The 14,603-nt window shown below is 38.1% G+C and overlaps 1 protein-coding gene and 1 pseudogene across 5 annotated transcripts; one reads left to right on the forward strand and one right to left on the reverse strand.

Moving 5' to 3' along the window:
* The first annotated feature begins 1,202 nt into the window (after positions 1–1,202).
* LOC107475095 (uncharacterized) lies at positions 1,203–7,748 on the forward strand (annotated as a pseudogene).
* Positions 7,749–9,718: 1,970 nt separating this feature from the next.
* Positions 9,719–13,096, reverse strand: LOC107475048 (pentatricopeptide repeat-containing protein At1g12300, mitochondrial). 5 transcript variants are annotated; one of them, XR_008005332.1, is made up of 3 exons: positions 11,346–13,096; positions 10,487–10,651; positions 9,719–10,339 (listed from the first exon to the last, which is right to left on the reverse strand). XR_008005332.1 is itself a non-coding variant. In XM_016094698.3 (2 exons), exons 1-2 carry the CDS (start codon positions 12,216–12,218, stop codon positions 10,586–10,588), a joined length of 939 nt encoding a protein of 312 aa, XP_015950184.1. In that variant the 5' UTR covers positions 12,219–13,096; the 3' UTR covers positions 9,719–10,585. The 5 variants fall into 5 exon arrangements, 1 of the variants encoding a protein (XP_015950184.1); XR_008005338.1 differs by having other exon boundaries at positions 9,719–9,929; positions 10,270–10,651; XR_001589427.3 differs by having other exon boundaries at positions 9,719–9,929; positions 10,236–10,651.
* Between the last annotated feature and the right edge of the window lie 1,507 nt (positions 13,097–14,603).

The raw sequence follows: 14,603 nt of genomic DNA on the forward strand, positions 1-14,603 counted from the left end.
TATTGGTGACAGATAAATTGAGCGTGAGCGTACATGTTAGATAGATCTCATTGATTACTGATTTCGAAAGATGCATAGACTACTCATGGAGTTCTATCAAACGTTGCACTAGATTGGACCCGCTCCTCGTTTGACTCGGACTCTTCAAAAACCAAATCAGCTTTGATTCGGCCATTGGGGGAGAAGAGCAAATTTTGTAGGGGATTCAGTTATTCCCGCCTAACTAGGTCTTGGCGCACAACCTGTTGGGATTGGGCATGAGGAAGATGAACTATTACCAACGTCCACAAACTCAATGCAAAGTTCCATCACTTGTTCAGTCATAATCTTTCTGTGGCAATTGAACATAGCTCACAAGTTATTGTCATCCTTTAATTAGAATATCTTATATATTGAATATTTCGTTCGACGTCCAATGAAATGCTAATAATCAATTTTTCTAACGTACTTAATTCCAAGTATATCAATATTGACCAAAATCATATTTTTAAACTCTGTCAATGAATGCAACTGCTAAGCATGTATAATAACATCCCTGCTTTTAAAATATGCACCATCATCTTTACGTGGTATTGTTTCATTTGGATAAACAACGATTATATGCTCAGTAGCCATTTAGAAAATTTATCTTTTTGGAGAAAAAAAGAAAGAATATATGATATCTAAAATTTATTTTATATATATATATATAGAGGCATCTTTCCTGATAATTTCGCATGTAACATGTGCACTATAGTACCAAGACTTTTCTCTAATAATTTTGCAGTCAATAATTGTGCAATTCTAATAGTCAAATACTATTTTGTTGCGCAGGTAGTGTGTGCACAATAACATTGTTAGTTAATTTTAGGGCAAAAAACCATTATAAGCCAATGCTATGTAGAATTAACGTATATAAGCCAAACAGAAAATGGTTTCAGTAATACGCCAGGTCATATATTAATATAATTCGAACCCATGTGGTTCGAACTGCATGTGGTAGTAATTCGAACCGGATTAGTTTGAATTACAAGTTGGTTGTTGTTAATAAATCGAACCAAGTTGGTTCGAACCATGAATGCACGTAATTCGAACCTACGTGGTTCGAATTATAGAGAGAGCAGCCGACCTTAGTAATTCGAACCAGGCCGGTTCGAATTAGTGGGAGAGAAAGCTCTATATAACCGGTCTAAACGTGAGTTGGTCTCATTAGAGTGAGTAAGATGGCTAGTGAGGAGAGTTTTGTTATTTTGGTTCACCACAGAGGATCCATTAAGAGGAAAACTCGTTTCGGAGTGAAGTTCACAGATAAAGATCCTCTCTGTATTGTTGTTACTCCTAGGACGAGCTATGATGACCTTGTTAGATCTGTACTGATGAAGCTCGGGCTGGAAGATTCGAAGCGGGTTAAGAAGTTTTTCTATCGTATTCCAATCACGGTGCTCCAGGATACCGTGAAGTATGATTGTTTCACGATTAGTAGTGATGAGGACTTGCAAGTAATGTTTCTTTGTCGGCGGCAGTTTTCGGAGGTCAGGACCCCAGAGTTGTTGGCAAAGCTGGTTGATGTGGTATCCAGCTCAGGGGGTTCGAACCGAAATACCACCACTTTAGCCACGCCAGCCGGTTCTAGTTCCCGGCCTGCTGTTGCTTCTTCCTCCGTCCCTGTTTACCAGCCAGTGGTCCATGCTGTCGCCTCCCCGTCTTTTGCTGTTGATCTCAATGGCAGCGTAGGTGACGACGTAGGTTCAAGGGAAAATCTGCCGGACAATTTACTCTGCGTTGCATCGCTTGGCGTTGGAGACGGAGTGTTGGGTGATGCAGATGAGGATGACGTCGAGCCGGATATGATTGACGATGACAGCGGCGATGATATTGGAGCGAGTGAGCCTGCATTGGCGGTAGGTGGTTCTAGCACTGGCACACAGCAGTATCCACCACATTTTTCCTCCTTGGACTTGGATGCCATGAGGCAGAAGGGGGTTTCTGGGCACTCTGTTGGATTCGGAGCTAGAGATGCGGAAGGGACTGCTGGTCTGACAGAGTTCCAGGTTGGTCAGTAATTTCAGGATAAAGATGAGGCCCTTTTAAGTGTGAAGACTTACAGCATCCAGCGAGGGGTACAGTACAAGGTAGTGGAGTCTGATTATCGCAGGTATGTGGGCAAGTGTTCAGAGTTTGGGAATGGGTGCACATGGTTGATTCGACTGAGTCTCCGGCAACACAAGGGCATTTGGGAGGTCAAAGGGTACAATGGACCTCACACCTGTCTTGCCACCTCCATCTCTAGTGACCACAGGAGTTTGGATTATCATGTGATATCGGCGTTCATTATGCCAATGGTTAGGGCTGATGCATCCGTAAGCATAAAGGTGCTCCTGAATGCCACGGCAGCACACTTTGGGTTTAGGCCGACTTACAGGAGGGTCTGGATGGCAAAGCAAAAGTCAATCGCCCTCATCTACGGTGACTGGGATGAGTCATACAACGAGCTACCTAGGTGGGTGTTGGGTGTCCAGCTGACGATGCCTGGTACTGTTGCAGTCCTAAGGACGAGCCCCGTTCGAGTTGGAGGACAGGTGGACGAGTCTCAAGCGTATTTTCACAGACTTTTCTGGACTTTTCCTCCGTGCATCGAGGCATTCTGTCATTGCAAGCCGCTAGTCAGCATTGACGGCACACATCTGTATGGGAAGTATGGGGGAACATTGCTCATCGCGATTGCACAGGACGGGAACTCTAACATTCTACCTGTTGCATTCGCACTAGTTGAGGGTGAGAATGCAGAGTCCTGGACATTCTTTCTCTCACACCTTCGACAGCACGTGACACCACAGCCGGGTCTGCTGGTTATATTGGACAGGCATAACGGCATCAAGGCTGCGCTTGAGGCTCCTGACGGAGGTTGGTTACCTCCATCTGCGTACCGTGCATTCTGCATTCGACACGTAGCGGCTAATTTTGCCCTTACCTTCAAGGGCAAAGACGCACGGAGGATTCTAGTTAATGCGGCATATGCGAAGACCAAGGTTGAATTTGATTACTGGTTTGATATTCTGCGGTCTGAAAACCCGGCGATGTGCGAGTGAGCGAACCGGATTGATTATTCCTTATGGACTCAGCATCGTGATGAGGGGCAGAGATTTGGTCACATGATGACGAATATCTCCGAGTGTGTGAACTCAATCCTCAAGGGTGTTAGAAATCTCCCTGTAGCCTCCCTGGTGAAGGCAACATATGGTAGGCTTGCGGAACTATTTGTTCGCAAGGGGAGAGAGGCTGAGGCCCAGATGGGAACCGGATAACAATTCAGCCAGCATTTGGTGAAGTCTATTGAGGCCAACTTGAAGACGGCCAGGTGCTTCACGGTGACTTTGTATGACCGGGATAACTCCGAGTTCACCGTAGCAGAGACCACTCCGACTGGTTCTTTCTCGTTGGGTACTTACAAAGTATCACTTGCCTCTCGGACATGTGACTGCGGGTACTTCCAGGTGCTTCATTTCCCGTGTCAGCATGCACTTGTATGCTGTGCCTACTCACGGGTTACTTGGACCTCTTACGTTCACAGCGTCTATCAGATTAGTTCGGTATTCAGTGTGTATCGGATGGGATTCACACCTCCGATCCCGAAGGGCTTCTGGCCACCTTACGACGGGCCCACGGTGATTCCGGACCCTGACAAGAGGCGTGCGAGAGAGGGTCGTCCTAGATCCACTAGGATATGGACGAACATGGACGAGGTAGATCCGAACTGGCCGAAGAGGTGCGGCCTCTGTCGCCAACCCGGACACACACGACGTAGTTGCCCACAGGTTGGAGGATCATCTCACACAGGGGGCCATTAGTTGGCATCTTGTTAGTGTTAGTAGTTATTATATTTAACTTTTCCTGTTAGATGTTATGTTTGAGCTCTTATGTAATTGGTTGGTCTTTCTACATTGTACTGTGATTGTTTCATATAGTAATGAATATGTTGTGTTTCACTTTCAGTTTTGCTACAAGTCCCATAAATACAAAATTTAATAAGTAAATGTAAACATTAAACGGTTACATGATTCATTGATTATAAATAGTCACAGTCCCACTAAATAAACAACAGTTTTCAAAGTACAATTCGATGAACAAACAACAAAGGAAAAGTACTCTAAAATAACAACAAAAGTACAATGTCTGAGATACATGAATAAACCCTAAGGGACAAAATACATGATACATGACTCATCTAAACAGATGCGATCCCGTACCGCAACGACGGGGTACCCGTGCCCGCTGACCTCTGCGGATAAAAGGCTTCTCATCCTCGATCTCATCCGCGTCCTCATCCGGGCCAGGCTGTCCAGGTGGCATAAAATGGGAGGCTGCCGTAGACGGCCCGGCAACAGACTGTGATGTAGCAGCATAGGCGGATGGTGGGGTGCCTCCCAAACCAAAATGATCACCAACGGATGCCGTAGGAGGCTCGTTCAGATCAACGTCTAAGGGTGCCTGAGTGCCTGACGTCTCACCACGCCTCCGGGCCTGCACGTCCTCCTGCATGATGGCGGTAATGTTCGCTAGAAACTGTGGACCCCCGAAGTCCGCATCAAGCGTATCTGAGCCAAGGAAATCTGACCACTGTGATCCTGGAATAACCCAAGGGGTACCCTCCTGCTGAGGCTGGTCATGGGCGGGTACACCGACGAAGTAATCCCCAAGAGACACTCCTCCAAGTCCAGTGTCACGAGGCTCAGTCCCATCACCCATACCTGACCCATACCACTCTCCTCCATGTCCGCCATCGTGGGTACTAACACCACCAACTGCAACAGCCCCTGCACCATCCCCACCCACCGGACCATGCTGATCGTCGTCGGCACCACGCCCTCTCCGTCTCCCTCCCTGGCCTCGTCGTCCGCCTCTAGCCGCACCAGCATGGTCATCATCGTCTAAAGCCGCATCAAGCCACCTCCACTCACGCTGGCTCCGTCGTGTGCCCACACGAGCTCTCCTCTCAACCCTGCGCCTATCAGGCACGTCCTCAGGACGATCCATGTCAGGAACTCGCCCAGCACCTCGCTGTGAGGCCTCAACTGGAATAGGAACGGCTCTCGGATCCCCCAACTGCATATCCGGAGACAAGAACCTCTTTCTATGCTGACTCCACCACTCCAGAAACAAATGCGATGGTCCAGGGTCGGCAACAACATCAAACCTCAGCACCGTGTCCGCACGGGACTCCCAATACAGATGCCACTTCTGAAGCTCGTACGGAAACCAACGATCGCTGCCTCTGCCGTCCTTCGACATCAGAAAGTCGATGTTCAGCGCGGGACTCGGAGAAGGCTGCACCCCTCCGAACTGCAGAAGAACCCTATCTATCTGATGCCACTCTATGACGGCAAAGTAGATCAGCGCCGTCACTGACCGCGACAACGTCATATGCCGAGGCTCCAAAACCTCTGGATGCACAACCTGAAGTACGTCGGGAGTGGTGTACGGCATCCAGATAAACTGCATGGAAAACTCTCCATTGTCAGGCCAACTCATAAAGTTTGGTTAAATAAAGAAACTTATTAAGTAGCGTACTCACCTCCCCGTGCTGCAACCGGTCTATCCTCAGCCTCCACATCTCCACTCTAGGACCCTTCTCGCTACCAAAAGGGTTGTATCCTGACCACCTGCATCATACATGTGTCTTATGGCAACTTAATTGTGTGTTTAGGGTTTCTAATACATTATTAATGAACATGCATTTATTTATATTAAAATGAAATAGAGAAGGCTGAGTAAAGTACCTCGAAGCCAATGGCCAGCTGAACGTCTCATATCCAGAAGGTCTAAACCGAGGAAATCGCCAGAAGATCCAAGACTGAAGTAGCTGAAGTGGGCCCGCTAACTTGACCACATGTCTGTTCGCCACTTGGCACATGCACCGGTACAACCATGCCAGTGCTGCAGAACCCCAGCTATAGGTACCCATCTCCTCCAGCCTGGCTACGTAGGGAAGCCATCTGATGTGTATGCGGTTGCCAGACTTGTCCCTAAACAGCTGCGTACCCAACAACATCATGATGTATGCACGGGCATATCGCCGCACAGTCTCGTCATCTGCTCCATCAGGGCACTCACCAAAAGTCTCCTGAAACCAGCTGCAGTTCACTCTTTACTTCTGAACCTGGCTGGGAGGAGGTACCACTCCAAGCAGCTCCTGGAACCACACCCAGGCTGGACGGCCATCCTGGATGTATAAATGAAACTCTGATAGGCAGCCGCTCACGTAACGCCCGTCCACTGGCAACCCCAACTGGTATGCCACGTCCTGAAGTGTGATCGTGCACTCTCCGAACGGCATATGGAAGGTGTGTGTCTCCGGACGCCATCGCTCGACAAATGCACTGACAAGGGCCTCATCTAACCGGAACCATCTATCGTTCAGCCTTGCAAGATGGTATAGACCTGCCATCTGCAAGTACGGAACGTATCTGTCATCTAGTCGCATGCCCTGCTGCCGCCGCATGCTCCTGATGCATCGTTGGGGCTGCACATGACATTCACCGCATTGTTATAACCGGATTCATAACCAATGACAAACATAACGAAATCGATAACTCACCAACAAAACATCATACTAAATAAGACCGCATAAAAAACGATGAAGGAGAACCACATGCAAAACAACTACCATAGATCACACAACTAAACCACTACAATAAAACAGCTTAACTAGAAACGCTAACATAAAACAGCATAAGTAAAACCATTAACATAAAACAGCATAAGTGAAACCATTAACATAAAACAACTAACACAAAACAACTAACACAAACCACTAACATAAAACAGCTAATATAAACCACCAACATAAAACAGCTAACATAAAACAACTAACACAAAACAACTAACACAAACCACTAACATAAAACAGCTAACATAAACCACCAACTTAAAAACAACTAACATTAAACAACTAACACAAAACAACTAACACAAACCAGCAACATAAAACAGCTAACATAAACCACCATCTTAAAAACAGCTAACATTAAACAACTAACACAAAACAACTAACACAAACCAGCAACATAAAACAGCTAACATAAACCACCAACTTAAAAACAGCTAACATAAAACAACTAACACAAACCACTAACATAAAACAACTAACATTAAACCACCAACTAAACTGCCAACTAAACCACCAACATAAAACAACCAACATAAAATCACTAACATAAAACAACCAACATAAAGAACCAACATAAACCTCTACCATAAACCACTAATAGAAACCACATACATAAACCACCAACTAAAGCACCGTCTAACATGAACCGCCACCAAAACCATATGCAAAATCACTAACTCACAAATACCACTACCACGAAGTTATATCTGTACTAACCTCCTCGTTAATGACCCCGGCTATATGAGCGACTCCGTCCAAGCGATATAACCGTGCCGGATTGTCCCCCATTCAGCAGAGTATTCCGTTCAGGTCTTCCTCGGAGAGAATCTGGGTCGTTTTTTCTAGGATTTGGTGGGGTAGGGGAAGGGAAGAATGGTTCGAATGAGGCTGATTCGAACCCCTTATATAGCCGATTCAAGAGTAATTCGAACTAGGTTGGTTTGAATTACCTCTCCTTAAATCGAACAGGGTTGGTTCGAATTACATGCAACGCATTCCAAGGTGTAGTTCGAACTAGCATGGTTTGAATTATGTGCATTATGAGTTCGAACCACCTTGGTTCGAATTATGCTCAAGCAATTCTGTCCCTATTTCGAACTAAGATGGTTCGATTTATTAGGTTATGTAGTTCGAACCACTCTGGTTCGAATTATATATAAATATCCCTTGGCTTATTGCTGAAACGATTTTCATTTTGGCTTATTTACGTAGCTTGATTCTGGTGCTGGCTTATTATAGTATTTTTCCCTTAATTTTATATTCCCTGTGAAATAGTGATAATGTTTTTTTTTTGTGTGACTAAATAGTGATAATGTTTAAAACGGTAAAAAAAATTCAAAAACTATAAATATTGAAAAATATGAATTTTTTATTTATATAAAAAAAAAGTTTTCACAATATATTGTGCTTGTTTAGGTGCCATTTTATTGATAAAAAATAATTTTTTATTTTTTAACATATTTGGTAAATTTTTCGTAGTAAAAATAAAAATACTAGAAAAATAAAAAATATATTTTTTGAGAAGCTACAGTTTACATCTTTTTTAAAATATTTTTAAAAAATTTTTTTTACATAATAAATAAATAAATAAATATTTTTATATTATTATACCTAAATATAATTTATAAATAAAAAATCAAATCTTATTGTAGGTTGTGGCCATGTAACTTTTTTTTATTACTTCATAAAGTTATGTTTTATATTTGTTAGTAATTTACTATATCTCATTATAGCTATCAATTACAAAAGAAAATTTAAGTTTCAAATGGCACATTTCACTTTTGGAAAAAATTTAAAAAATCTATACAATCTGTACAATAAAAACTCTATAAAAGTATTCACCAAGTAAAACAGGAAAGGGGAAAAAAAAGTATGCTAAAAAATTTGTTAATAAAAGAATAATAGAAACTTCTCAAATTCTTGAGGCATTCAATATAATGAAAGATAAAAACACCTTCGATTTTAAACTATTTTTTTATTTTTTATGGTATTTTTTAATTTAATAAATTAATAACTAATTCATCATGAATTTATGTTCTATTTTAAAATGTTATTAAAAAATAAATTGTTGCATACACAAAATAAAATTTAAAGAGAAAACTCCACTTTTTTCTCTTGAGAGATACTAAAATGACACTCTCCTCCCTTTTATTTGTAAAATATATATTTTTCTCCCTTATGATTTTTAAAAAACCTCCTCGTTAATCCATTTTAAATTTTTTGTATAACTAATATTAATTTTATCCATTTTTCAAAGAAAAATAAATTATTTTTTACAAAAATACTCTTTAACAAAATTTTATTTTTTTCTTTAAATTTTACTTACCTAAATATCTTTTAATAAATCATTTTTTATTGATTAAATTGTATTTAACAAAATATTTTTTAAAAAATTTAATAATTAAATTATTTTTTCTAAGATACCTTTCAATAATTTTTTAATTATTAAATTGTAATTTTACCAAAATTTTTGTTAACAATTATTTTTATATTTTACTATTAATTTTTTTTATATCAATATATATTATTTTAATATTAAATAAAAAATCATACCACTGTTAATATGTATAACAATTAATATATATTGATATTGAAAAAAAATATTACCAAGATTTTTTTTATTTAATGTTAGGATAATATATATTGATGTTGAAAAATTAATAGTAAAAATATAACTATAATTGTTAATGAAAATTTTGGTAAAATTACAAAATTACAAAATTATTGAAGGGTATTTTAGAAAAAATAATTTAATTATTAATTTTTTAAAAATATTTTGGTAAAAATATAACTTAATCAATAAAAAATAATTTATTAAAGAGTATTTTGGTAAGCAAAATTTAATGAAAAAAAATAAAATTTTTGTTAAAGGGTATTTTCTAAAAAATAATTTACTTTTTCTTAAAAAATAGATAAAGGAGTTAGGATGAGTCAAAGAAGAAGTTGTGAAGGCCATAATGTGGAGATAATGAAACTGAATAGCAAGCGTGAGGTTTTTCTTTAGGCCATTCTGATATATATATATATAAAAGAAAAGAAAAGGAAAGGAAAAATGAACTGTACAAATCTCACTTGGGAGCAAAACCATCAACTTCCCTTCTCATGAACTTTGTTGGTTACATTGTTAAAGCTACCACAAGCCTAGGATGCTTAAGATAACATCAGAATCTCCAAAATACTTGATTACATTAATGCTTTGCCGTCAAGCATAAAATAAAAAGCAGTTTCATAATCTAAGAAACGATCCAACAATGCCGGTACTTCGATATCTCTGATGTAGTACCTGAAAAAAAGGAAGACAAAGTTTCCGGTAAGATCAGCTGCGAATCCAGCATTCCTCCAGTTCGCAAGTATTCTACTCAAGATCCTAGAGCAGCTTAACCAACATTTTGATACGGCTTACAAAACCCAAAAACCCTTCGTATTGCTTAATAAATCAATTACTTATTCCTATTAAGAACAACAAAAGTTTCGCGTCAGGCATTATTACAGTGAAGGTGCAGAATTCCCTTGAATCTGTCTCTCCAAAGAGAGCACAAAATACTAACAACGGCACGTGAGCAGTGACCAGCAAAAAGAATCACAATACCTAGCAAAAGTAGTAATTTCTTGAATTGCTTAACTGTCATCTCCTGGTTCGATCTTTAGGAGTGGCATTTATGCAACAGGGTTTGATGAGCAGCCCCCCTACCTCTTAAAAGGTGAACACAGACGGGTTCACGAATTAGGCGTTAACTTCCGGCTAGAGGATACCAGCAGGTTAATGCCTGGTTAGCTAAAAAAGAGCAGTGGCCAGAAATAATGTTTCTATGCAAGCCAATTTCTTCAACCAAATACCGACCTTCATATGTTAAAGCTGATAACCTTATGATCAAAGATATTTTTCACATATCTTTCGAATATCCATCTGAGATAATGAAAATATGAGAACTGTCAACGTCATTGGATTCCTTTGGATGTTCTAAGGATCCGATCCACTTCCACTGGAATCGTAGTCTTGCAATCCTACATAGAAATCATTTAAAGAAAAAACAAAAAAAACTTTAAGAACATACATGTGCAGATTGCAGAATCATATTAAGATGAAACCATGCATGAATTCAGTTAGTGTTATAACTAAGACCAATTTGCAAGCCAGTCCTAACATAAGTATGCACTGTTTGTTAAAAATAAATTAAAATAAGAATAATAAAGAAAAAGACCCTTCCAAAAATGATTACAACCAAAATCAGCAACAACCTTTGATGGTGCAAAATCATACATTGTTTGGGAAAAAAAGTTCATGAGGCAAACACTTGTTTCGATTGTATATAATTCATAAAAGCGAGTCAAGATTTTTGAAATAAGGTACATGGTATCATGTTATTGAATCACATGCCAAATCATGGGATTAATATTATGATAGATTTCAAATACAAAAAGGATAAAGCACTTGAGAAATTAGATATTATTTTGGATGACCTGAAACAGCCTCACAATATCAATTACCAAGGACTTCGTAAGTAATTAGAATTACTTAAAAAAGAGTTAAGAATATCATCATCTTAATTAAATGGAAACACCATAAAGAAACATCGGATTCAACATTGAAGGCAATATATAGTTCAACATCCGGAGAAGGAAAAAGAAACATGCACTTTTCAAAAAAGAAAAACAAAGTAAATATTAACTGAAGCATATAGGACATAATTTCTCTCACCTTCTCTATCTTTAGCAAACCTCTACTTATCATTTCACGAAGAAATTTCTCTGCTCTTTCATTATCATTTTTGTCAAAAAGAGCATAAACAATTGTTTCATAACTTACACAATCAGGCAGGTAACCATTGCTTTCCATTTTTGAGAGTAAGGTTATCGCTTCATCAAATAACCCCTCTTTACAAAGTCCGTTGATCATAATATTATAAGTCCTAACTTCTAGACAATAGTTGTTGGTCAAAAGATGTTGAAAAAACTCTTTTGCATTGTTTAATCTTCCACATTTGCACAACCCATCAAGAAGAGTATTGTACGTGTCCACGTCCGGACTAATCCCTTTGTCAAGAATCTGTCGGAATAACACAATTGCCTCATCAACACGTTGGACTTTGCACAAACCATCTATCACGATATTGAAAGTTATTAAACTAGGAGACTGACCATTATCATGCATCTCAGCAAGAAGACCCAGTGCACAGGAAATTCTTCGTGATTTACACATGCCATCAATAAGAGAATTGTATGTTACAATATCAGGAACCAAATTTTTGTGACGCATTTGTTTAAAGAGTTCTATGGCATTATCCACTCTCTTATTCTTACAATATCCATTGATCATAGTGTTGTAACTCCTAACATTAGGAACCAAACCACTTTTCATCATATCATCAAATAACTCAGCTGCCTTATTGACTTCATTTCTTATGACGTATCCATTCATTAGAGCATTGTAAGGGACAACATTCAGCTTATGGCCTCCTGATGACATCCTATCCAACACACTTTGTGCTTCGCCGATTCGCCCTTCCTTACACAATGCATCTATCAATATACTAAAGGTATATACATCGGGCTCGATGCCCTTTTTCCCCATTTCATTAAGCAATTGAGCAGCTTCATCTAATCAACTTATGATGCAAAAACCAAGAATTAGGGAACTATAAGTGATGACATCAGGAGAAATCCCCCTTGAAATCATCTTAGAAAACAGGTTACTCGCCTCGATTACAATCCCATCTTTACACAGCGCATCGATGACAGTATTGTACAGTACTACATTAGGTTTTACCGGCTGTGTCTCCAATTTTTCTAGCAACTTAACAGCAGCTCCTGTGTGCCCTATTTTACAAAGCCCATTGGTCAAAGTGTTATAACTGACCTCGTTGAGCTGAAACCCTAGCGCTCTTACCCTATCATGAAACGCTAATGCTTCCTTAACCTTGCCGTTTATACAGAACCCTTTAATGAGTGTTGTTAGAGTTATAACATCAAATTCATAACCAATCTTGATAATCTTACCCAAAACAGAAAAAGCGAAGTCCATATGACCCAAATGGCAGAAACAATTCAACAATATATTGAGTGCAATAAGGCTAGGAATGATTCCCCTATTTTCCATTTGCCAAAAAAGGGAAACAGCAGTGGGGTATTGTTTGATCTTAACCAGAGAAGAAAGAATCTTACTGAATTCGAGTTGAGAAGGTGGATTGGGGTTGTTGAGAAGGGTGGTGAAAGAGGCAACAGCATCATCGACATTAACAACGGGTGAAGGAGGAAGATGGTAGAGCCTGCGGGATGGAACAGGGGGAAACAAACTGAAGAGATTTGCGCGCGCACACCTTCTTGTGATTCTCATTGTACCTTTACCGTAGTCAAAGTGGGACAAAGGCACAAAGCCTTGCCTTCAAGGCTTCAACCCCTTAAGCAAGGAGCAAGGTCTACCATTGTGAAATGTGACCACAGCTGCAGAGTTGAGAGGTAACGCTTTTTGATAGAAAAAAAAAATTCATAAATTTTTTATAAAGTTTTGGAGTAATTAATTTAAGGTCGAAACTCAAGATGAAGTTATTTCAGATAAATAGCTATTAGATAATAATTTAGATAAATTTTAATTATTAAATAAGTATTTAAAATTTATTTTATTAAATAAATTAATGGGGTAAAATATTAAATTGGTCTCCTATATTTGGGCGTAATTCTATTTTAGTCCTTAAAGTTTAAAGTATCCTATTTGAATTCAAAAAAGTTTTATTTAGCATCAATTTAGTACCACAGTGAAATCAAACTTAAATAATTAATGAAATATTCTACATAACAACAGTATAAGAACAAAAATCGATAATCTAGAGAACAAATACAAGCTCTAAAGGCACAAAATCAACTGTTAATGCACCAGTATATTTAGTTATTATTTTTTTATACTATAAATAAAATATTTTCTATAGAACTAAAGAGACTGATAAATAAATGTATTGATGCATCAACGGTTGATTTTGTGCTTCTAGAACTTGTACTTGTTCTCCAAATTATTGATTTTGTTCTTGTACTGTTGTTATGTAGGACATTCCGTTAATTAGGACATTCCATAGGACATTCCGTTAATTAGGACATTCCATTAATTATTTAACTTTGACCTGTGGGACTAAAATGATGATAAATGAAAATTTTTTGGATTCAAATAGGACACTTTAAACCTTAAGGATTAAAACAGAATTACGCCCAAACATAGGGGACCAATTATAAAAAAATGATAAATAAATGTATTGATACATCAACGGTTGATTTTGTACCTCTGGAGCTTGTACTTGTTCTCCAGATTATCGATTTTGTTCTTGTACTGTTGTTATGTAGGACATTCCGTTAATTATTTAAGTTTGATTTTACTGTGGAACTAAATTGATGCTAAATGAAACTTTTTTGGTTTCAAATAGAACACTTTAAACCTTAAGGATTAAAACAGAATTACACCCAAATATAAGAGACTAATTTAATACTTTACCCTAAATTAATGTTTATATAAAATTGCTTATTAATTTATATTACTTATTAATTTGCCAACAAGTAATAGCTCAAATGATATAGTCTATCTATACTTATCTAAAAATTTACTCCTAATTTTGGTAAAAAAAAAAAGTTGTTAAGATTTATTATATCTTTATTAAATAGTGATAATAATTGATTCATCTAATTTTTTATTAAAATTTAATGTAAAAATTAATTTATCTAATAAAATAAAATATTAAAGACTGATTTAGTAATTAAAATAATAAAATGTATTGACTATTAAAATATGGATTAAAATTTTTGAATTTGGATCCTCTAAATTTAAGATTTTCACTTTAGAGGATAAAGTGAGAAATGAGAGATCTCTTATCATTGAATGTTTTCTCTCTCATATTTTGTCTTAGTCCCACTTATAAAATAAATGATGATAGATCATACTTTTTTCTCTAAAGTAAAATTCAAAATTTAGAAGATT

Source organism: Arachis duranensis, chromosome 2 (assembly GCF_000817695.3).
Source record: "Arachis duranensis cultivar V14167 chromosome 2, aradu.V14167.gnm2.J7QH, whole genome shotgun sequence".
NCBI lineage: Eukaryota > Viridiplantae > Streptophyta > Magnoliopsida > Fabales > Fabaceae > Arachis > Arachis duranensis.